At 44.7% G+C, this 23946-nt stretch overlaps 1 protein-coding gene across 2 annotated transcripts in view; it reads left to right on the top strand.

Moving 5' to 3' along the window:
- Nucleotides 1-2071, top strand: part of Myom2 (myomesin 2) — a 62103-nt gene extending 60032 nt beyond the window's left edge. For both annotated transcript variants that reach the window (XM_057752760.1, XM_057752761.1), the window contains exon 37: nt 1222-2071. In XM_057752760.1, coding sequence (XP_057608743.1) covers nt 1222-1533 — 312 coding nt within the window. In that variant the 3' untranslated portion in view covers nt 1534-2071. The remainder of the gene's footprint in view (nt 1-1221) is intronic.
- The last annotated feature ends 21875 nt before the right edge of the window (nt 2072-23946 follow it).

Below are 23946 nucleotides of genomic sequence, written 5' to 3'. Positions count from 1 at the left end.
AGCAACGACAAAGCCAGCGTTGCGAGTCCTCAAACACCAGGCAGGTTGCGTGACTCACGGACTTGGTACAAAGGGAACCTTGGGGTCCACAGGGTCTGATATCACCTGGCTCAGGGGCTTCTCTGAAGGAAGTTGTGGGCCAGCTCCCCCATCTGGGGTGAAACTGCGAGCTACCACTTTGAAGACAAACAGTCACAGTTTCTTTAATAGTAAAGGGAGAGAAAAACCCTGCTCCAGTTTCCAAGGTCACTCTGGAATCTATAATTGAAGTTTTAATTTGTCTCCCATCAGTGGAGTTATTGATATCTAATTGGCACTTCTGCTGCACGATTCTAACTCAATGTCACAGGGACATAAGTACTTGAAAGGGCTTTATTAGGCCTAAATGCAAAATTTATAGACCTCCTTTTAGCAGTCAGCGAAAGCATGGGATGAAAGCCCCTGAGATGGAGCGACGGTGACGTGACAAAAGACGTAATTGTGAAATTACGTGTCACAGGCTGCAAGGGGGCTGATCCCAGGCAAGTGTGGAGTTGCAGCATCTGAGTTTGGAGGTGTAGACCCTATATTCTCTGGACTTTCCAGAAGAACTGGGGAGACAGACCCCTAAGTCTAAATGTAAAGGAAGTGTCAGTACTTCTCTTAGAGAGAAAGTTGGGGTTCAGCTCCCAGAATCCATGCTGGGTGCCTCACCACTTCTGATACCTTCAGTTCCCAGGGGATCTGACACCTTATTCTGCCCTCCACAAGCAGCTATGCTTACAGGTACATCTCCATACACAGACGTGCAGGAATGCACAGAAATAAGAATAAAAACAAACACACTAAAGGAGCTTACAAACAGGGTCAGTGGAACGATAATAGCGCTAATCCATTTTCCAAGTTTATGCGCCTCCTCCCTCCACTCAGATTAGAACTTGGAACAGTAGAACCATTTTCACAGGTTTTCCTCAGGCCCCGCCTCCATAGCCCAGGGCTCCTCTGTCCCCATCTCCCTTTGGAGCCTGTGTCTATGAAGGGTGGTTGATAATAAATGATCAACAGGTGCCAGTAGGCATGCTTGAGCGTCCACCTTCAGAGAGGAACATGGCCTTCTTATTCCTTTTTAGATTAGTACTGGAAAATTCCGTACATGTGTGCAGTGCGTCTTGATCATAGCCCCCCATCCTGTCTCCCACTCCTTTTCTAACTGTCTTTCTTCACCCCGTCTTCCCTCCAAAGACCTTGAACCTGACCTGCACAGTGTTTGGGAACCCTGACCCTGAAGTGGTCTGGTTTAAGAACGACAAGGACATTGAGCTAAGCGAGCACTTCTCCGTGAAGGTGGAACAGTCCAAGTACGTCAGCCTGACCATTCAGGGGGTGACGGCCGAGGACTCGGGCAAGTACAGCATCAACGTGAAGAACAAATACGGAGGCGAGAAGATCGATGTCACGGTCAGCGTGTACAAACACGGGGAAAAGATCCCCGATATCTCACCTCCCCAGCAGGCCAAACCCAAGCTCATCCCAGCCTCCACCTCCTCTGAATAAGGGGATACGGTGTGCCCTGGGCTGGAGCGATGGCAGGGACAGTTGGAAGTCTTAGGATGTTGTAGGTGCTGGGGGGATGGCAGTTCCGCGTGATAGCACATGTGACATGATGGGTGATTGCACACCAGGCATTTGGTTTTTGCACTCTGTGATTACAGTTTTATGTGTGAAGGGAAAGGCTGATATGTGTTTCTACAAGGCTGATAGTCTTGGGTGATTCCAAGAGTAGAGGATAGTGGAGAGTGAGTTGAGAAAGAGCCGCTGACATGTCCAGGGTCAAGGCTGTGTAGGGTGATGCTCAGATGGTTCTAGTGTGTGGTCTGGGCAGCCATTGCCATCCTGAGGGGATGGCGGGTAATACAGGACACATCTCTGGAAACCCTTTGGAGGCTCTGAGCATGTTACATGGGTTGCCTTTTTGCCTCTTGCTTTAGGCTAATAAAAAAGTAAAAAGGCATTTTTGCTGTGGTTTCTGTACCATCCTACCTACCTACGTGTTCCCATCTTGGCTCAATAAGTTTCTCCGGCTTTCATGCTCCTGTGGCATGTGGACTACGGCTCCCTTGCAGCTCCATCCATTTATACAGGCGCAGAGAGGGACCCTCAGTGAAGAATCCCGAGATGTGCATTCTGACAGGTTCTCACACCGTCGATTTAAAGACTTTTGTAGAGGAAAGCAAAATTTGTGTCTGGCATTGCTCTGCCCTAGGACACTAACTGATCAGGCAGGGATTACCAGGAGAAGACCCCCTCATTGGAAAGAGCAGTGTAGTATTCTCTGAGGGAAAACTAAAGCCTGGCTGAGTGCGAACCTGCTTAGGTGAAGTTGAAAAACCACACAGGGTGAACACAGGCTTCCTGTACAAGAGGTCCAAGTTTTCTGCTATAAAAGTCTTCACCTGCCAATATCATAGTTGCTTTGTAGTATAAAGAGCTTTCAGGGTTAAGTACATTTTATCTCTTTGGGTCATTAAAATCTGTATTAGTTGCTTTTATTATTGCTGGAACCAAACACTTGACCAGAGCAACACCAGGAAGAGAGGGTTTATTTTGGCTCACAGCTCCAGAGAAACAATCTGCTATGGAGAAGGGATGGCTTCAGGAGTCTGGAGGATCTGGTCTCAGTGTGTGCAGAGCCAGGAAGCAGAGAGATGAATGAATCCTGATGCTCAACTCATTCCGTTTTCAATCAGTCTAGGACCCCAGCCTACACAAGAATGGTGCCTCCCAGCCGGGCGGTGGTGGCGCACGCCTTTAATCCCAGCACTCGGTAGGCAGAGGCAGGCGAATCTCTGTGAGTTCGAGACCAGCCTGGTCTACAAGAGCTAGTTCCAGGACAGGCTCCAAAACCACAGAGAAAGCCTGTCTCGAAAAAAAAAAAAAAAAAAAAAAAAAAAAAAAAAAAAAGAATGGTGCCTCCCATATTTAGGGTGGGTCTACTTACCTTGGTTAACCATATCCAGAAACTCCCTGTTGAGAGGACCAGTATTGGCACAAGACGTCCCAAGACCAAGTTCTCAGAACAAAGGGGCCCCTTACAGCAAACACAGACTCATCTCTAGGAGATGTTTTAACCCAAGAGAGTCCGCTCATGAATGTTAATGACCTAGAAAATTAAAAACTGCAAATAGATTCAGAAATTAAATTTCATAGAGTGCACATGAACCATAATGATGACCAAGTAGATGTCTGTGACAAGAAAGTACAGAGATGGTTCATCACTGGGAGCAGTTGCTTATAGAAGCTTTTAAAATAATTCCAATGATTCTTGACTTGAAGGTGTATTTATGTCCATGTCCACGGAGGGAGGGATTGATAAGCTGAGGGCTGAGTCCTTCCCATGTTCTTGGGAATGCTTGTTGTCCATCAGGGCACATATCAGCCAGGTAGAGTATGCTGCGCATGCCTGTGACAGGGACCATCCACCCCATCTCACCCCAGTATTGTACTCCTGAAATTTGAAATTGAAATTTATGTCTTGGCAATACTGAAGCATGCTTGGGCAGCTCATCTATGATGGTTCTGTTGAACTTGCCCATATTGGGTTTCATGGTCTAAGTTGATGGGGACAGCTGACCAGGTCTCTTCCTCAAGAGGGCGCCAGACCCCATTACAGATGGTTGTGAGCCACCATGTGGTTGCTGGGAATTGAACTCAGGACCTTTGGAAGAGCAGGCAATGCTCTTAACCTCTGAGCCATCTCTCCAGCCCCCAGACATGCTAGTTTTTAGTCTATAAAATTCTTGTTTCTCAATTAGGCAAGTGGAACCCACCAGCTAGCTTTCCTGTGGTCATTCCTTAAGTAGCCACTAGGTGGCAGTGAGACACTCAATTTTAGCCACCTGGCCAGACCACTTGCTTCCTTGGTGCAAACCCATCACTTAGAGAATGGAGATTGTTCAAGGCATTAGACTTAGCCCAGCAACAAGGACAGGTCTGGCAAATTACTGTTTCCAGGAAATAGCAGGCCGTTTGGAGGCAATAATACAGCGTCTTAATCTTCACGTGACTCACACTGGAAGAAATAAAACACACCTTGTGAGATATTACAAGGCTCACATTGCGTCAGCCAAGCCATAAAAGTGTGTGATCTATCTCTGCATTAAGTCTGGGGTGTGAATTTTAAATATCCCATGTTTCAGAGAGTCATGACAAAGGCGGCAGGCTCCCTCATTTTTCAAAGCTGTAAATCGCAACATTGGAATTCTTCCTGTTAGCTCTGGACACGGCAACACTATCACACCGTGATGGGAATTGAGTCAGGACTTCCTGGGCCTCCGGGGACCTGTGAGCCCAGGAGTCCTTCTCTGCCCTTCAGCGTCTCTGCCTATGGATCGCATCTGGGAGGGGCGGTACCCAGAGGATCAGAACCCCAACCCCCTCCCCACTCTGTAATGATCAAACACAGCTAACTTGGCCATCTTTCACAAACATTTTAATTGATTCTTTGAGTTAAGTAGCGAGTTGGATGAAAGATCACAGATGATAGTCCCATTTTTCACCGGCGTCAAGTGGATTAAGTTCCTATTTAGACTCATTTCGCCTGCAGAACTGCGGCCATATTTTTTAACCAGAGCCTGTTAAAAGGGTTCATCAGAGTGTAACGGTGAAGGAGCACATTCAACGGTAGGTTGACAATTATAAAAGAAGCCCGAGTTCCCCTAATGGTATGACTCCAAAGAAGTCACCGGTCGCTTAGTACCCGACGTGACCTGCTACCGTCAATTGCACTGTGTTCTCTGCTTGTGTTCTGATATAGAGGCTCTCCTACTTCTCCAGATGTGCAAACGTTGTTTCTTTCAATATACTGCTATAAATACACGATCAGTTCCCAACACAGGGATTTTTACCCCGTAGGCAGCCTTACCTAGATGACATTTCTTCTGTGCCTCACTTTCTTTATCTGTAAAAAGCAGAACCAATGCACCTTAAGCTAAACCACATCCTATGCACAGGGATTCCGCTCCATGACCTTGGACCCCTCGAACACACCCTGTCCCCCAGCCCATCAATGGACCTCAGTAACTGTTCTCAATGCTGCATCTTCTTCCCGTATTCCCTTCCAGTGGCTCTTACTATCCGATGCTCAGTGGTTTCTAAGGTATGTCTCGGACCTGCTGTGGACTGAGATGGACTGAGGGCAGAGTGTGGCTGCCTGGCCATCTCCTGGATGTCTGTCCCAGAGATGCTCCGTAAGCATAAGCTGTACTCAGGTCCTACGCCAGCAGCAACGGCAGCCCTCACCCATTTACCTTTTCTTTATGTTTCTCCCCATGTCCTAATTAAACCATCAAAACCGGGCCACCATGGTGGTAAAGAATAACTGGTCCCTGACCTGCACAGGATAAAACAGATGACAAACAGTTCAGGTCTGAACACACTAGGCAGCTTGGTGACCTGCATGAGGCTGACTCAGAGGGGCCATACCCATAACAAAGGAGCCAGCAAGGCAGAAGCCTCACGCAGGTGCCTATGTGGGTTTTGAAACAGTGGGGATGACCCCATGGGCCTACAGCAGGAAGACATGTCTACAGTTCAGGAGGGAAACAAGACTTCTGCCATGATTGCAAAGACCCATGCAGATATGCCTGCATGCTGAGGCCCAGGAAGGGTTATGTGGCGGGAAAGTACTGAGTCTCGACTGTGGAAGACTTGGGGAGGCTGTTTTGTGCAGCCAGAGGTTTGGAGCCTAGTGGTCTGGCCAGCAGGGCAGGATGCAGAGCTTTCAGCCACCTAAGGAAACCACGTCCTCTTGCTCTGTTTTGGAAATGTCCCTAGTATTTTCTCAAAGGGAAATAAACTCGCAGGCAGGTTCATGTCCATGCCTTACCTTCGAAAGGCTGAGAAAGCAAAAGGGATAATAGAAGTCCTTCTGTGTCCGCTACACTACCCGCTTAAAGGGCGCTTGTGACAACACCCACCTCTCCTCTGTGGCTACCTGACTCAGTCTTTTGGGAAAAATCAAACAGTTCTGCCTCTGCCTAAGGGGTGAAGACAAGCCTCTATTGCATCAGCCATTCTCAGCATGAGAGACAGCAATTAGAAAGGTCCTCAGTACCAAGGTAGCGCTGTCTGGAATCTCGGCTCTACAGACATTCGAGCAATGTTGGAAGTGGGAGGTGGGCACCGTTTCTTACAGCAAGAACTGGCTTCATCAGCTGGAGATATCAGACTGTTGCGTGCAGCCCAGAGGTTGCTTGGTCCTGTTCTGTGCCCAGCTGAGTTTTGTTTGTTACTGTCCACGAAGAATTCTCCAGGTGAGACAGTCAGTGTGGGTAAGAAGCTCGGGAGAGGACCTGCACGTACCAAATCTGTGTCAGGTGTTTAGTGCTCCGGCCATAAACCCAGGACACCAGAGCCTTCCACCCGCTGCGTGCCTGAGAGCTGTTTTCTAGCAGGTGGGTCCAGGCTGTTCATCAAAGGTAGCTGAGCAAGCCCGTGGGAGCAACGGCGGCTACATTCCTCCATGGTCCTAGCTCCGGGTTCCTGCCTGAGTTCCTGCCCTGACTTCCTTCCCTCAGTGATAGATTGCGATGTGGAACTGTAAGTTAAAAATCAATCCCTTGTTCCCCAGGCTGCTTTTAGTCAGAATGCTGTAACACAGGAAGAGAAAGAAAGGCTCCCTCGCCCCGCCTCCTTACGGGTCTACTTACATTTTATAGTTTTATAATAATCTCAATGCTTGGATATGGGCTAGTGTGTGCCACACGCACATACACATGCGCGCGCACACACATACATGCATACACATGCACACACACACAAAGTTGCAGTTAAAAACTCGCCCTTTTTGCCTTCCCTTCCTTGATTTTAGAATTTGTCGCATTGTACCTGAAATTGACATGTAAAGTTCTCTTATCCATTTTGTCCTCTGATTTCATGTGTGGCTCTATTATTTTCCTTCCGAGAAAGACATGTACTATTTCATGTTTTTTTTGATGTTGAAGAAAGCATTAACTGAGCAGCACTGCTGGCATGTTGGTGAGAAGTTTTCAAGGTGCAGATATGACAGTGGCTGGACGAGCCGTGCGCTTTACCAGCTCTTCCTGATCTGCTCTTGGAGACGCTGTCGAGTTGAAGTCATGGTCTGCCCAGCAGAGTTCCTTTGGTTTCTCCTGTTTGGTTGCAGATGAGACCAGGGAAAGGCTCTGGTTAGTGGCGTGTTCTATCACTCTCCTCCTGCGTCCGTCCGGATGACTGGCAAGTTTGCTTGGCTTCTTCAGGTTAACAACCATGTTGTCCTCAAACAAATTTTTTTCAGTTCTCATAAACTAAAGTTTTCATTTTTCTTTTCTTTTTTTTTTTTCCAAGACAGGGTTTTTCTATGTAGCTTTGAAGTCTGTCTGGAACTCACTCTGTAGACCAGGCTGACCTCGAACTCACAGAGGTCTGCCTGCCTCTGCTTCCCGACTGCTGGGATTAAAGGTGTGCGCCACCACCACCCAGGAAATTACATTTTTCTTGATGCATCTGTGAACTAAATCTCCAGGATGATGATGGGGAGGAGAGGTGTGTCTCAGAGCCAAGGATGTGGTGGTGGCTACTCCCTGTGCTTGCTGCAGGTGACGCTCCGCAGGATATGCTTGGAGTGGGTACTGCCAGTTATTTCTACCAGGGTTTATGGAAAAAAACACCTTTCTTAGTTGCTGCTTTCCTCTTTAAGTCTGTGTGACAGTGAATCACGTTTATGAATGTCCCAAGTCAAGCCGTTCTTGAGATCCTAAAGCAGGTATTTGTTAGGACAGACTATATTTACAAAGAAATGCCACCAGATCATTCGCAAATACTAGCAACGTTCATGTGTATAAATCCCATATCGAAAGCTCAGTCACTGCCACTCGTGGACATTAAGAACAGACCACATCTTCCTTGAAGTTTGGTAGACATCGTATTATATGGAACTTACATTCTTTTGTGATTTGCTCCCACAGAAGCTTGCAAGATAGTTGAATGTTTATTTCAAGACAATTAGAACAATATTTGTAAAGTCCTCAGTTTGTATAAGTCTGACAAACTCGTACTTGGATCTCGTGGTCTTGTCTTGTGCTTTAACGTTTTGTGTTCTCCTTGCAGTTAAACATTTAAAAGATTTTTGTGCTACATGGTCTGTAATGATGGTTGCCAATATTTGGGATTGTTCATTATTTTCAGAAGCCAGCATTTGTTCTCGTTATCCATCCTCAGGATTTCTATATGTTCTAGCCAATTATTTCTGCTTTTCTTTCTTGCTTTCCTTGGAAGTGAACGCCAATTCATTTTTTTCCCCATCTTAAGTTGTGAATTCCATCTCTCCTATGCCGTCTTACAGAGCCTCTCTGTCTCACTTGCGGGCCTCCTGAGCCAGCCTGTTGGCTCTTCCAGAGGGGCCTTGAACTTGCCGCCCGTGGGGGCTTCAGTAAGACATGTCCTGCAGAGGCTCATCTATTTAAGCACTTGGTCCCTAGTTGGCTGCACCGTTTGGAACTATTATGGCACCTTTAGGAGGCGTCCTTGCTGGAGGAAGTTCTGGTTATATTTTCTGGTTGTGCAATCTGTGTTTAAGTTTATTGTATCTGAGCTGTGGTAGCGAACCCAGGACAGCCATCTTCTTTCCCTATTCCTGGCTCCTCCATTTCTGTTGCTGGGCTTCATGCCCTGCAGCTACCAATACCAGTATCCTAGCAACCAACATCCTTTTAGGAGGGATTTCTCTACATCATCCTACCCGCTGTGTTTGAGAGCATGACCTCATAAAGGGAAAGGCATGGGCTCCTTCCTCATGTGTTCTGGCTTCTGAAGATGAGGAAGCTGTGTTTGTGGCAGCCAGTTCATCATCAGCATCACTATCACTATCATCATCATCATCATCATCATCATGATGTCTTAAACATAATTTCTAATCTGCCATGTGCCCTCTCTACAAGATACCATTTAGACATGCATGTTCCTTCTTTCTTAGACACTTCTTTTTAACTTATAAAAGTTTATGTTGTTTAAATGGCGTTTCTGGTTAGTGAGCTCTGGGATACTGGTCTTCAGAGCTGTGTGGCATTCTGGAGACAAGATAGAACCTTTGGAATTCCCTATTGCATGCCACCGATACTATCTGTTCCCTCCGCCACAGTGTAACTCCAACCCACCCAGCCCTTGTTAAGACCACAATGCCCTTCTGCATCTGGATTCCCCTAGCCCTGCACACTCATCTTAAAGCTGGGCCCCAGCCACAGTACCCTCCAGCGCCTGCTACCACTCGGTGAATCATCCTGCTAAAGCCTGGCATTTAGTTCAACACAGCTCATCACTTACTTCATGGCTAACTCTTAGGCTGCTGGGACGTTACAGCCCTTCTGCTTTTCTCTGTTGAGTCTGCACCCACCCTGCTGTGCAGGGGACTCCAGCCCTTCTCCTGGTCCTGCCTCTGTAAGTCAGCTTGCTGGTCCCCTAGCTTCTGGCTCATGTCACATGAAGAGGCTTCTGTGTGAGTGGAGTGACTTCGATGCTCTCTCCTTCCCCCAACTATTTGCCCTCATACCTTGTGTCTCTGTTTAGCATGGCCATTCACTGCTGCTTCCATATTTTTAAATTTCTACATTAATGGGTTTTTAATCCCTCCAAGGGATGTTTATTCTTAGTCATTTGAATATCGAATGTACTGACTCTTTTGTACTTTGTACATTTTATCAGATCAGGGCAAGCTCTGGGGGACCTGAGGATTTCTTATGTCTGCATATGGCAGGATAATCATCCTTCCCTTGCTATACCTTGGTTTTTCATGTTTGAGGCCACATATTTCTTGAGGTCACATGTCCAGGCGATTGTGAAAGGGAGATGGTCTCATCTGTGCCATGTGCCCCTCTGGTACACACTGGGGCCACAAAGAGCTCCACTTCTGCCAGATCTGCTGACACAGAAGACTCGCAGTTCCTTTCAGATAATGTGATTTGCTTATTCTGGTATTTAAATATTTTTTTTTCTGAGGTTTCCTGTCTACACCCTACCATAGCTTTTCTCTTTTTTCCTCGTTAGCTAGAAGTTCCCCGCAACCTCTTTGCAGGGATGTGTGCTGAAGAAAAGGAAATTTCTTTGCAGAATTGCAGTTATGGGTTCCACCAGGCAGTGATTTCCTTAACACCATGAAGTCATTTAAATGCTAACATTTATTCATCATAAAAAAGGCAATGGAAATAAATGCAGGAGTTATGGTGGGGTGATTCTGCTAACTGGCTCAATTATGGAGACAATTTCACAGTTATTAAAACATTGAGATGTGTACCATATATGTGTATGTATATATAATATATAATGTCATGATAAAACTAGAGGGAAATGTTTGTACGTTAGAAAGTCAGCATCAGCTTTTTTACCCGATCCTAGAGAAGAGTCCTTGGTCTTAAACAAATGTGCTGGGCATTGGCTTTCTCCCTGGGTTTTCTTTTTTTTTTTTCTTCTGGGTGATTTACCTTGTATTTCAGGTTCTTTTTCTTTTTTCTTTTGGTTTTTTGAGACAGGGTATCCCTGCAGCTTTGGAGCCTGTCCTGGAACTAGCTTTGTAGACCAGGCTGGCCTTGAACTACAGAGATCCACCTGCCTCTGCCTCCCGAGATTAAAAGCATGTGCCACCACCACCCGGCTGTACTCTTATTGGAGTACAGATAGATTTTAAATCTGTCCAGGTCTTATTACAGTTTCTAAAGAAAGGAAATAATAGTAAAATATCAAGCAAACAGGATCATCCAGGAGCTGCTTCAGGCGTGCGCTGAGGTGGCAGATGGAGCCTGCATGACTTGACGGAGGGGCAGCTCACATAAGCTATGCTGCAATACTCGGTGTGATCGGTAGGGGGAGTTGCCGCTCAGTGACTGTTGATTTTGCTACATAGTAATTGATCCTGTTGAATATGAGTGAAGCTGCTTTTCAGTGCAGGTCCTGGAGGTGGCCGCCCCCTTGGGATTAATTAGTTTTCTGTTTCCCTCAAGCATGGTGGCTCTAAGTAGACCATTGTGGATGCCACTCAGTGAATACGCTCGTCTACCCTGCAGACTCTCACATCGCTACAGGTTTTCTTTAATTCGTGAGCTCATTATTTACTCAGGAGTCTCGGAACACAGAACTACTTTGACATTTAACCATCTTTCCTCAAATATTTTTATGACAGACATTAAATACAGAAATGCATTCCCAGGGCAGAATTCAATAAATACATAGTTAATAGCAAGCAGCTCCCCACAGGCTACCGCTGTCATTACATAGCATTTGGAAGCTGCGGAAGGACAGAGGTGGCCGCCATTCCCATAAGCCTGACCTCATTAACAGATTTAACACAGCTCTCCCAGGGCACCATGCCTTATGATCAGTAAGGGGCCCCAGCTGAGACTCTGCCTGAAGAGGAGTTGGGCACAGACTTTCCAGTTTGTCTAGGAGGGTTTGGCTCTTAAATCCTCCAGGTCTAGGAGCAGAAGGAACTTGGCATTTGTGAGTTTCCCTGGATCAGAGTGAACTAAGAAGAAGTTTTAAATGGATATGCCGGTTCTTTACAAGATGATGCTCTGGAGAGCGGGGCTAGAAACAGAGCTAAAAGGCCTTGCTTCTGGGTCCTTCTGGGAAGGGTCTGTGTACTTTACCTAAAGGCGTGGCTTCTGTAAGCCTGCATCAGGGTGTTTATAGGACAGAAGAGTCATAGAGCTCCTGGAGCACTGCCAGATTGAAATGTTTGTCACACAGCTCCCAAGGCCTTCTGGGAAGACTATGCACGTGCCTTTCATAGTTCCTACAGCTGTTTCCTCAAGATCCCTCTCCACTGCAGAGCTTTGGAAACCCCGGGGTGCCTAGGCCACAGAGGCGGGAATGGGTCCTGACCAGGAGAACAAGTTTAGTGGCTGTGTGGCCTGGACACAGTGGGGGTGGGGCAAAGGTGTGGTCGTTTTCCCTAGACTCTCCCCGTGACTCAGAGGGAGATATGCTCCAACTCCCAGCTTCCCCTTGAGGATAGACTGCACAAAACCACACATTTACACCCAACTTCTAAAGATGACGCTTGATCCTGTTGGGGCACTAACAGGATGTGGCTTGTCCTAATTTTGTGGAGGACACGAGAAACAAAGACGTCGGTTTGGACAAGAGTGTTGTCCTCTTTCTTAGTGGCTTCTGCCTTTTAAGCTATGGCTATCCTAGTCAGTGATTGCAACTCTGCTGCCACCAGCGGTGGCTAGGCCACAAGAGCCGCAGTCTGAGGGAGTTTAGTTCCCTAGGGCACCGACTCTTTCAAAGCTACTAAGAGAACTTGTCTAAATCCCTGTCCCACTAAAGAGCTCAAGATCCGAAGGTTGAGGTAGAATCCTGCTTCTTAGGCTGAATAGCAAGCAGCTCGCCTCCCTGAGTCTCCCAAGAAGTTTTAGTGCCGCCCCCCTTCCTTATAAACCCTTCTTCACCCGGCTCCTTCCTACAACTTCCTGTCAGTTGCTGGCTCAGCCTCCGGACTTCTCCCTCATGTGAATTTTATTTAATCAAACACATCTTTGCATTGTTAAACAAATGTTCCAGAGCATAAACAAAAGTAACACACCTTAAAATAATATTCTACAACGCAAGAGAATCTCTGGCTGGGCTGATTTTGTGATTACAGAGGCAATGGGAGGGTTAGTCTGTCTTCTGATATGTAGCAGTCAACACGGAAAGTCAAGAAGACCTGGCTATACAACATCTTCCAAGACAAAGAAGAACACAAGTCTTTAGAATCCCCAATGGAATGGAAATAACTGATGGACCTCTGTTTATCTCTTAACATTTAAAATAGCACTCAAACTATTTATCTGTGTTTAGGATAATAAGGATACACAAAGTGAGAAAAGATGGAGAAAGATAGAAAATATAAATACATCAAGAATCAATCGTTGACCTGAAAGTACAATATTTCAAATAAGACTTGATGGAAACTTTAAGAGAAAACTAAAAATACAGGTAGGGAATAGAGAACCCGAATACAGGTCAGGGTAAATAAACTCTGAGGGAAGAAAAAACAAAAATCTAAGTGTGTATGTGTGTGTGTGTGTGTGGGGGGGGAGAGGTTTAAGGATCTGTGGGACACCATTAAGTTGAAAATTTAGTTACTGGAGTTTCAGAATGAGAAGCAAGAAGCAGGAGGCATCTTAAAACTCATGAATAATATTTCCCACACTGAAGAAGGAGCTGGAAGTGCTGATCCAGGATGCTAAAATGGTACTCAGTAAGATAACTTCAAGGACTCTGCCGTCCAGACGTGAGCAGTCAAATTGCCAGAAGCTAAAATACAAAAAAATTGAGAGCAGCCAGAAGATGACTTGTTACTTAAAAAGAGATACTCTTGAATTTTATTTTAAAAATTAAAATATAATAACCTCATTTTCCTCTTCCTTTTCCTCCCTCCCACCACTCCCATGATTCCCCTTCTACTTTTCATATTCATGACCTCCTTTTATTCTTCTCTCACCCTTTCTCTGTTAAGACCATATATTGTTATCTATATGCGCATAAGCTCAGGGCTGACCATTTGGGTTTAGATAATCCATCAGGGGCCTCTTCCCTAGGGAAGACTATTTCCCTCACCCTCAGCATCCTTAGTTGCCTGTAGTTATTTGTCTAGGGTTGGAGAACAATGAGATTTCCCCCTTTCCTCCTCTGAGAGCTGGGTCCTGGGTCTCCTGTGTTGTGTCACACTGAAATCAATGGCCACATGGTGAGGAACCTGGGGACCATTTGAGTTTATAAATAAAACCAGAACTACTTCAGGGGAGGGATAGCTTGAATTGATTTATGCCATAAGAGACTGTGGGCAGAACTGTCAAAGTATGAGAAAGATGTGGATCTTAACACGGCTTAAAATAATGGAAAGCTGGAAGGATACACCAAACACAGTCATTTATTTAACGGCAGGAAAATACCGCAAAGCAGCAAAAATCAGCAAAGATCTAGGCATGCAGATCCCAACAAGCTTGCTTTTGTATGTTTATTTTTATTTATGTGTGTGCCTGTGTTGGTGTGAGTGCATGCCACATGTATGTGCCTGATTATAGAAGCCAGAAAGGGTGCTGGAGTCCCGGAAGGCTGTGGGCGCTGGGAACCCAATTCAGGTGGTTCTCTAAGAGCAGGAAACTATTACACGTTGAGTCATGTGTGCCATCTCTCCAGCCCGTCAACAAGCCTGTTTATCTCTTTTTTAAAGCATTTGGAATTTCCAATAAGGAAAACGTTCACGGATGAGCTCTGGGAATGATAGGGTATTATTTTCACGTCATTTATGGCATTGTCTTTGAAATTCCATTGAACTGCCCATCTAATTGTGCCAAGTGTGCAAGATTTCAATCTAACACATGTTTATACATTATTTGAGGACACCAGGTTAAACAAATGTGTCATTTGCTAAAATCACAGGGTGTCTGGCACTTAGGAACCAGCTGCCAGACTGGAAATCCATTCATTAGTACATCTTGGCATCGAGACCCGTTTCTGCTCCTGCCTCCTTGGGATGCAGCCTGGCTAACGAAGCATCTACCATCTGCAGCCATGGCAAGATTCCTTCCTTGTGATATCACACCTTCTTCTGAACACAGTCACCTGACCCTGTGAATGGAATGTGGAGTGAGGCGGAAGATTGATACGGTCTGAAGAGAAACCTCAGTATTTAGTTTTCTATTAGATAAAGGAGCTTTGAGATCCTGTGTGGCTTGACTCAGGGCTGTGAGCGTCTGAGATTTCTTGGGTCACAGAAGTTCGGCTTCTTACTCTTGTCCTGCTAGAACTGGCTCCAGAACAAGCCTCAGGAAGTACCTCTACAATCTTGCCCAGGCTGGAGTGACTGTCTGAGTTCCAAGGTCCCTTTTTCTGTGCCACACAGGGAGACGATGTGGGTTTAGGGGGCTTACTGCATTCAGGCTTCACATGGCACCAACACCCGACCTTTTCTGCCTCGAAGCCTAGGGTCTGAGGAGAACGAGAGGCCTGCATCTGTAGCCACTTGCTTCAGCTGGTCTCCTGAGGGCAGATCATGTGCTCACCCAACCCCTCGACACAGAGCACCCAGCATGTCTGCTTCCTTTCTCTTGTCTATGCACATGCTCACTTGGGTCTTACTGGGGACAGGAGCAATGGCATCGAGGGCATCTGTTGCGGGAGCTCCTTCCACTCCTTCAAGCATCAGTTCCTTCTAGCTTCCTTCACGGCACCTTGTTACACGCTGAGGTACTCGATCATTTATTTATAGTCAAATGACCTCTCTGTCCCCATCTAAGCAGATGCAGACACAGGCAAGGAGGACCTGCAATAGGATGTATTAGATTGTTTTTTTTTTTTTTTTCCCACCGTGCTCAGACACCTTAGAAACAATTTAGAGAAGGACTTATTTTGCTCCTAGGAACTCAAGTTCCTCATGATGTGAAAAGAGCGAGGGATTGGAACAGCTATGCCTTGATGGCCAGGAAGCAGAGCTGGCACCTTCCTGACCTAAGCTGCCTTTTTCTCACTGCCCATTTCATCCACGCCCGGCCTAGAGGGTGGTACTGCCCACATCCGGACAACTCTTCACACCTTCACACTGTAGCTACTCCTAGTAACACACAGATGCACCAGGTGAGCGACTCTAATCTTCTAAATCCAGTTGTTTTGTCAGGAAAAAGCGGATATGACTTGCGTGAAAAAGAAAGGAATGATAGAAGTTTGGGCACAGACCTGGATTTCAGGAAACACTGTTTCCTGAAAGAGGAAAGTGCTCCCATCCCACAACCAAGGGCCAGGGTTGCTGGGCGGTGGGAATCTGAACTTGGTTTCATTTGTCATCAAAGCTGACATGGTTCTTTACTCAGCAAATTGGGGCCCTCAGGAAGGTTTCCCTGGCATCTGGTCTACCTGGCTTTCCGCACATCAGAAAGCTAATGCCGCCTCAACATTTCTCGTGGCTACTTTGATAGCTCGTATTACTGGGGAGATGACAGGAAAATGTTTGGGGATATTGCAAAGAGAAGATTTTTCTCAGACTCTTTTTTCCAATGAGTTAAAGCAGATGTTCTGGAACCACCGGGCCATTTTCCTTGTCCTTACATCGCCAAGGTGTCACTGGAAGGGAAGAAAAGCGAGTCGGAAGATCGCTTCTCTCAGCAGCTGCCTTTGTTTGCTTTAAACTTTCAGATTTAAGTTCTGAGAGCACGTACCTCACATTGGCGTCAAGTACAGTGTGTTTAATAGCAGAAAGGATCCAAGCTACAACCAATTGCATATCAGCGGAAGGTTCTTGAAATAAAAATTCTAGGCTTTTTCCTCCTCTGGTTTAGTGTATTCTTTGTGGGACTGAGACAGTAAACCCCAGAGTTTTATGAGATTGAAAATAGCTCACTCACTGGCAGAATCAGAATGTGTCAGATGTGAATCTGAAGCCCGCTGCTGCCTCCCCAGTATTACAAACACGGACCTCACCAGGTGCTAACATCCAGACTCCAGCTTCATATTTAGTGGGGACTTTGTTTCATTTCCTGGCACCGAGCTCAGGCCCAGGCATGTCTAGGGAACTGTGACTTAGTATTAGTGGGTTGACAGCCTCGTCCAATTTTCCACACGCTGAAATCTTCTGTGTTAAGAGCAGACATTGATCCCCCTTTAAAAGGGATGAGATTCCATCTCAGTGAAAATGTCACCCCTCTGAGAGATTATTCCCGGTCTAGTGTTGTCATGCCATGCTTCAGAACGGGAAGACTTGGCTATTTTTAGAGTAGAGACAGTCATAGGGCGAAGCGGGGTGAGGGCAGCTGGCTGTGCGTGGGGTGTTCTGTGCCAGCTCTCTGGCAGTGGCTAGGAGGGTGCAGGGTGGGGCTGGTGCCATGGGCAGGCTCTTATGCAACATGGACAAATGGTCTCCATGCCCAGCAGGTGCTCGCCCTGTCAGCACACTCTCCTAATGACATTTACAGTTGTGTTTCTTATATAACGGGATATTCTATAAATACTTCCAGGTCCAGCAGCGGCTCGTAAGAGCCCAAGCTACCCAGTGCTTTGAGAGCGTCAGGACGCCAAAGCTTTGTCTCAGCACCTTCAGATGGGGCATCAGCTAAAAAGAAGCCCCTTTCTTCGGAGCACACTTTAATGCTTTGAAGAGGGAGCAAAATTTGCATCTTTGCTGGAAAAAGTTTTCTTCGATTATGTTTAGAATAAAGACTTTGTAGTGGAGCTTGTGGCAGAGTCCGTGGCAGTGGTAAAGTCAGGAAGGAAAGAGGTGAAGATGGGGCTGGAGAGATGGCTCCCGGTTAAGAGTTCTCGCTGGTCTTGGAGAAGATGTTGGTTTAGTTTCCAGCAGCCACATCTGCAGCGCTCAATGTCTGGAGCTCCAGCTTCAGGGGATCCAATGCACTGGTCTCCAAGAACACTTGCATACACTTGGGGGCCATGCCCCTCTCAGATCAAAAATAAATATTAAGGAGGAAATAGGCTTATGTTGTGCAAATTAAAAATTCTTACTAGCTTTCATTATTTAAAAATAAATCCAAGCAGCTGTGAATTAACACCTCTGTCTCTAGGTTATCAAAATATTTTCCTTAAAAGATTTCTTCTGTTCTTAAAATTCTCATGATTTAGACCTACTAAATAGTTAAGGGATATGCTACTGACACATGGTCATGCGTGTATCAGAAAGCATGTACTGTTTTAATGTATTTTCCTTCCATCTTAAAACATTATGTTTCGGTCTTCCAGACAAAAAACATTTAATATTCTGTTTTTCAGTCAATCCTAGTTTATCTTGTTGAAGTTCTACATGTTGATTAAGTGGCATTCATGAATATGATACCTGAGGGTCAAAAATTTGAGATGACCTTTTATCCTAATACCCCAATGGAAGCATTTGACAGCTACTGAAAAATGTAACTACAATGAGGAAGTTTTTAAAAATTCTAGATGAAGTAAATCAATAGTAATCTTTCCATATGTTAATGTATTTCATGCCATTTTACGCATAAAGAATAAAGACACGTTAACACAAGTTTACATTTATTTTATATTACTTGCATTTCTATGACTTTATATAATATTTGTTTTGTAGAATATGCATTTAATATTTATGATATTGAAATCCACAAGTGTATATTTAAGAAATACTAATGAGTAGAATGAAGAAAGCGTTTATGGCTCAGCTTTACTCCAGTTGCTTCTATTGTCATATCTTCTTCAAATGTCAGTCTGGGCAAGGAGTGCCAAGCTTCTATCTATCTATCTATCTATCTATCTATCTATCTATCTATCTATCTATCTATCATCTAATCTATCTGTCTACTATCTATCCATTATCTATCTATCTATCTATCTATCTATCTATCTATCTATCTATCATCTAATCTATCTGTTTTCTATTTATCTATCTATCTATCTATCTATCTATCTATCTATCTATCTACTATTTATCATCTATCTATCCATTATCTATCTATCTATCTATCTATCTATCTATCTATCTATCTATCTATTTATCATCTGTCTATCTATCTGTCTACCTATATCCATCCATCTATCATATCTATCTTATCCACCATTTCCCTATCTCATCTATCTTTGTTCTTTCTATCATCCATCTATTGTTATGTTTAAAGTCTGGAACACCTAAATATCACTATGAGACCAAATCCAATGGAAAAGCAAAGAGTTTTTATGTAAGTTAACATGGCCTCCAGCATCAGCACAGACCACAGATATCCATATGGTCTCTTGCAGCGACCCTGACTGTGGTTATAAACATGGTCTCTGTGGCAGCACAGACAACAATACAGCCTCTGGCAGCAACATGGATCACAGGTGCCAATGTGGTCTCCATCAGCATCCACATGGCCTCTGGGACAACACAGACCATGGGCATTGTGGGCAATTGTGAAGACTGGTCTCTTAAATAGATCTGATAGGTGATTTTTCAAATATTAAGAGTAATGTACTAAGCATCCTTCTTTGAGAATCTATTATTGAACAGGAATGGGAAATAGGAAGTAAGCACATGGCATGGTCTTCCTCCTGCAGCAGCTATGGGCAGCAACTCCCCTTGTGGAGGACATTTTACAAAGAGTATACAAATCACTCACCTGCGTAGAAAAGTATCAGCTTCACCAGGGTTAGCTCATTACCTATCCATTCCAGAGTGTTAGGGCAGGATACTCAAATAGGAAAACAATAACCATGTGGACACAGGAAGAGGAAATGGACCACCGAGGAAGTCAAATTGTAAGGAGAGTCTGTTTCATAGATGCTGATCTTGGTCACTGGGTTGGAGGGACCTCATGCAACACTGGTGTTGCCTGGCAGGGCCACTGTGACTGATGGTCTGTCCTGTGGACAGTCATATCTGCCAGGGTCACACTTTCAGTGTAGCACGATGGACACCAGAAGTAAAGGTGGGAAGACCGGACTTAGTGTGAACAGAGCTTTGTGCCACAGGGCTTGTTCCTCTTAAATGTCCTGCCTGCCGCTTACTCCAGCCCCACCATTAAAACTTCATCTTTATACCCTGCTTCCAAAGCTCTCCTTGGTTCAACATGGTAGATAAATTTGGAGAAACTTAACAACCTGGCTAGCCAAGCAAGATTCTAAAGACCCGGGGTTCCCATCCGTTATAAGATATGTCTCCATCAGTTACATTCCACTAATGAAGAACATTGCAATAGGAAGTTCATGGTGAGGCTTTGTTGAGCCCATCTCTTTTGTGTATGCAGGGGTGAATTCTAGCCTCTGATCTAGTCTTTGCTGGAAGCCACTAAAGCAAGACAATTCAATACTCTGACTTCACTTCTAAAAGCTAGCAGGTTCCTTTTCTGAGTCGGTTAGGAAGGTATTACCAAACTGATAAAAATGAATATAATGAGAACAGGTATTCATGTTAGGATTCACCAAGCATCTTAAACAGCAGCGTACAATGGTTCTATTTGATGAAAGAATTACCTGACATTCGGCTGCTCAGTCTCCCACAATGGTGCCACTCATTTTCTCTTGGAGGTCTTAGTTTACAACGTGTGGCTTTGCAGACGCAGTGCCGTCTTGGGGTTCCATGACATACACGGTGTTTTCACACTCAGCACTGAGTGTATGCCTACAGATGTGAGCACGCAGATAGTAGAATTAATGAGGTTAATTAATGCATGCGTCTTAAATTATATAACCTTCTTTTACCATTGGCAGTTTCTTCTTGATCAGGTAGCAAGTGTGTGTGTGTGTGTGTGTGTGCGTGCGTGTGTGTGTGTAGGCTAGAGGTTGACTTTATGTGATCATTCTTCAGACGCTGTCTACCTTGTTTCTTGTGACAGGGTCTCTTACTGACCTGGAGTTCTTGCCAAGTAGACTAGCTGGCCAGTAAAACCTACTGACCCATCTATCTCTGCCTACATGTATGCCAGCCACCACCTCTGGCATTTTATGTAGTGTGTGGGGATTGAACTCAGGTCCTTAAACTTGTACCACAAGCCCTTTCCTGACTGAGCTATTGCCCCGGCCTCCGTGAAATTAAGTGCTTTCTATAAAGACTTAATTTTAACGGAGTAGGGAGGCAGTCAGGTGATGTTTCACTTGTTTAAATTGAATGACTACAGAAGTTCATTAGCGAGAGCGCTAGTCGGTGGAGGAATGAGTAACCTTCTAGAAGATGATGTGTGAGAGCCAGTAGCTCTTCTGAGCTCTTTTCTCCAGCCCCTTCCTTTGAAAAATTACACCTCAACAAATGTAGAAATTATATTTAACTGTTGTTGAATTAGGTGTGACAGTACACATTTATAACCCAGTAATTAAGAAATGGAGAAAAGGGAGGTAACAAGTTCTGGACCAGTTTGGGCATATAGCATGGTTTTGTTTCAAATAAAACAAAACTTTCTCTGAGGTAGGTCACTTCTAGGTATTTTACCATTTATATATAGACTTTTATTTGTAAATTGCTTATGGCTCAAATTATTTATATCTGAAATTATATTTTGAATATAATATTGTTTTGTTTTTATAAAGTTTAAAAGTTCTAGGGATGAATAAAAGGCTCAGTTGGTGTGCTTGCCATACAAACATGAGACCCTGGTTTCCCAGAACTCATGTAAAAAAAGAAATCTTTACAGGGTGGCGTATGCCTGTAACCCTAGTACTGAAAGGCAGGGACAGGAAGATCCCTGTCTCAAAGAATAAGGTAGAGAACCATTGAGAAGAACATTTGATAATGACCTCTGGTGTCTATACACACATGCTCCTACACACACATGTGCATATACATGAAGACGTATGTACACACACACAAGATTGACATGGCTCTTATACACTGTAGCGTCTTGGGACGTTTGCTTAGCAACTCTTTCCATTCTCTCATCCTTAAAACTAGGGTGACAAGGGTCTTTATTATGTGGGGCTGTGAAAAGGAGCAGCAGAAAAACCAGGATGGTTTTTCTTGGTGCCATTTTAGCATAGACTTGATGATGAAGGTGATGATGGTAATTATGGTGGTAGTGGTAGCAATGATAGTGCTGGCGATGTCCAGAGCCATAATGATGGTGACGGTAGCAATGATGATGGTGGCGATGGCACTTATGGTGATGATGGTAACAGTGGTGATGGTGAAGGTGATGGCAACATTGATAGTGATAGTTGTGTTAGTAGTGATGCTGTTGAAGGTGGTGATGATGAAGGTGATGTTGGAGACAGTGCCGATGGTGACGATGAAGAGAATGATGATGGTGGTTAACGATGACGGTACCGATAATGGTGGCACTGATGATAAGGGTGATGGTAGTGAAGGTGGTGGTGATATTAACGACCACGATGATGATGACTATAGTGTGATGCTCGTGGTGTGGGTGATTATGATAATGACCATAATTTACCTCCCAAGAAGATGACAGCAATGGTGCCTCCTTAGATTGCATCATCTATCTTTTTAATATATGGGGATTATAGAGAGCTGAGATTCATCCTCTAGAAGTAAGAGTGACAGCCATAGTAGGAGTCCTTCTTAAAATGAGCTGGAGCTGTGGAAGTGTGCCCATGGGGATGACCTGGCACGTACCATTTGTAAGCAAAGCTGCCCTGCAGCTTATTTCCGTTGCTGAAAGAATAACTCTTTCATTGTAAAAGGCGGACAAAGGCTATGAATTCTACCACATTAACAGAAGAAAATCGTCAAGATTGCAAGTGATTAGTTCACTGTAGCATGCTCTGCACAGCGAACTTCTCTCAGGGGAGATGGAGCACTTTCCATCACGCCGTTCTTAACCTTTTCTTAGTCCATTTATCAAGCCAAACTTTGCCACGGATGGGCTTGTCTGGGTCCAGCTTGTTTGGTCTTTTGGTCTCAAGGAGAGATTGTGCATATTTATTTCCCTGATAAGGGATTTTATTTTACCTCAGTAAGTGTTTAGTTACTCAGTTACGTGGGAATTTAAACTATCTTCCTTTAGCCACAGGAGCATTTCCACAAAAAAAAAAAAAAAAAAATGTTGTACACCTTCGGCTCATGTGTCAGGGCACTAAGTGCTGCCCATCAAATTCAGGACACAGGACAAGTCGAGATTGTTTTCTGACTCTGTGTGGATTAAGGATGGTGTTTCCTAAGCAGATTCCGCAAATTGATAGATAACAGCTTCCTGGCTGGTACAAGTTATTGTTTTCTCTAGAAGCTTCAGGAGATACAATCTCCCATTGATCAATACCAATATCTAGGGAGGACAGTCAGTCCTAGGACAGGGGGAGGATTTTAATTTCCTCTCTAGCTCTATTTCACAGCTCCATAGTCTTCTGTGGGGGTCCTTCTCCACAGCAGGAAGGAACCAGAAGTAGCTGGTTGGTATGGGGGTTAATTCTTTCCATCCTTAACCCTTTCTCACCTCTCTTTTTCAGTTAGGCAGGAAATTGTCTTTGGTTCTTCGGCCTGAAGTCATTTTTCAGTGAGGAAGAAGCTTCCTTTTCAGACAAGCCGACACCTTGTGCAGGTGACAGCAGCTAGAAGGACAGGCAGCATCCGCGAGTCTCCCGCTTAGCAACTTCCCTCCACTCACGCCTTCACTCCAGGCTTTTTGTACTCTGTTGTGTAGTCAGAAGTTGCTGGTGTATCCCAGAACTCCTGCTGATTCAATCTGGCATCTCCTAGGCCTTACCTCCCCCCCCAGGATTTGTGAATTTCTCAGCATTCAAATAATCTCTTCTGTAGAACCCCATACAAACAGTTAAACACAGGAAACTCCCGGATTGCAGGGGAAGGCACTTCAGACGAATCAGATGACATAATTCTACTGGTCTCTTCTTTCCTTCTGAAGACAATTAATACAGAAAGTTTAGTCTCTTTTCTCAAGCTACTTGTTTAATCATCTCTCCTGTGAACGATGGGATTTCTGTATCAGATGGCAAACATCAAGTTCTGTCCCCACAAGCTCTGTCCCGCAGCCCAGCGACTAATGAAAGTGGCGGCTGGCTTTATGCGTCTCTTCAAGTTCACGGTTACTTTAAATGTGGCTGGTGTATCTCTGCCAATTAATATGCTGAATTTCAAAAACAGAATGAAATGATTAAAATGCCATTAAAATGATCTATAAATCTCTCACTTTAAAAAAGGGCAGCACACGTAGTATATTATCATCACAATGTAAGTGGGACTAATTAGTCTCTCTCCAATTAAAGCTTGAGCTATGAGTATATTGCAGTCTGATATATTGTTATTTTTAGAAAGACAATAAAAGGCAGGAAGGGAGTCGAAGGAGAGCTTCTCTCTTGAGTTGCTCACCATAGAGGGTACTGCACTAAGAAAAGCTTTGGGTTTCCAAAGGGTGTCTGTGGAACCAAATGAGAGGCCTGCACCTTGGCTCTTATGTTTGTGTTGTAGCTTATTATGGCATGAAAAAATTTATATAAGAGAGGAAAATGTCTTGAATTCCCAGGATGCCTTGGTCACTTTCCACAGTGCTCCATAAGCTTCGTGGGTCT

This window comes from Chionomys nivalis, chromosome 20 (genome assembly GCF_950005125.1).
Source record: "Chionomys nivalis chromosome 20, mChiNiv1.1, whole genome shotgun sequence".
Lineage (NCBI taxonomy): Eukaryota > Metazoa > Chordata > Mammalia > Rodentia > Cricetidae > Chionomys > Chionomys nivalis.
The sequence above is the reverse complement of the archived record's forward strand: the minus strand, read 5'-3'. Positions and strand labels throughout refer to the sequence as shown.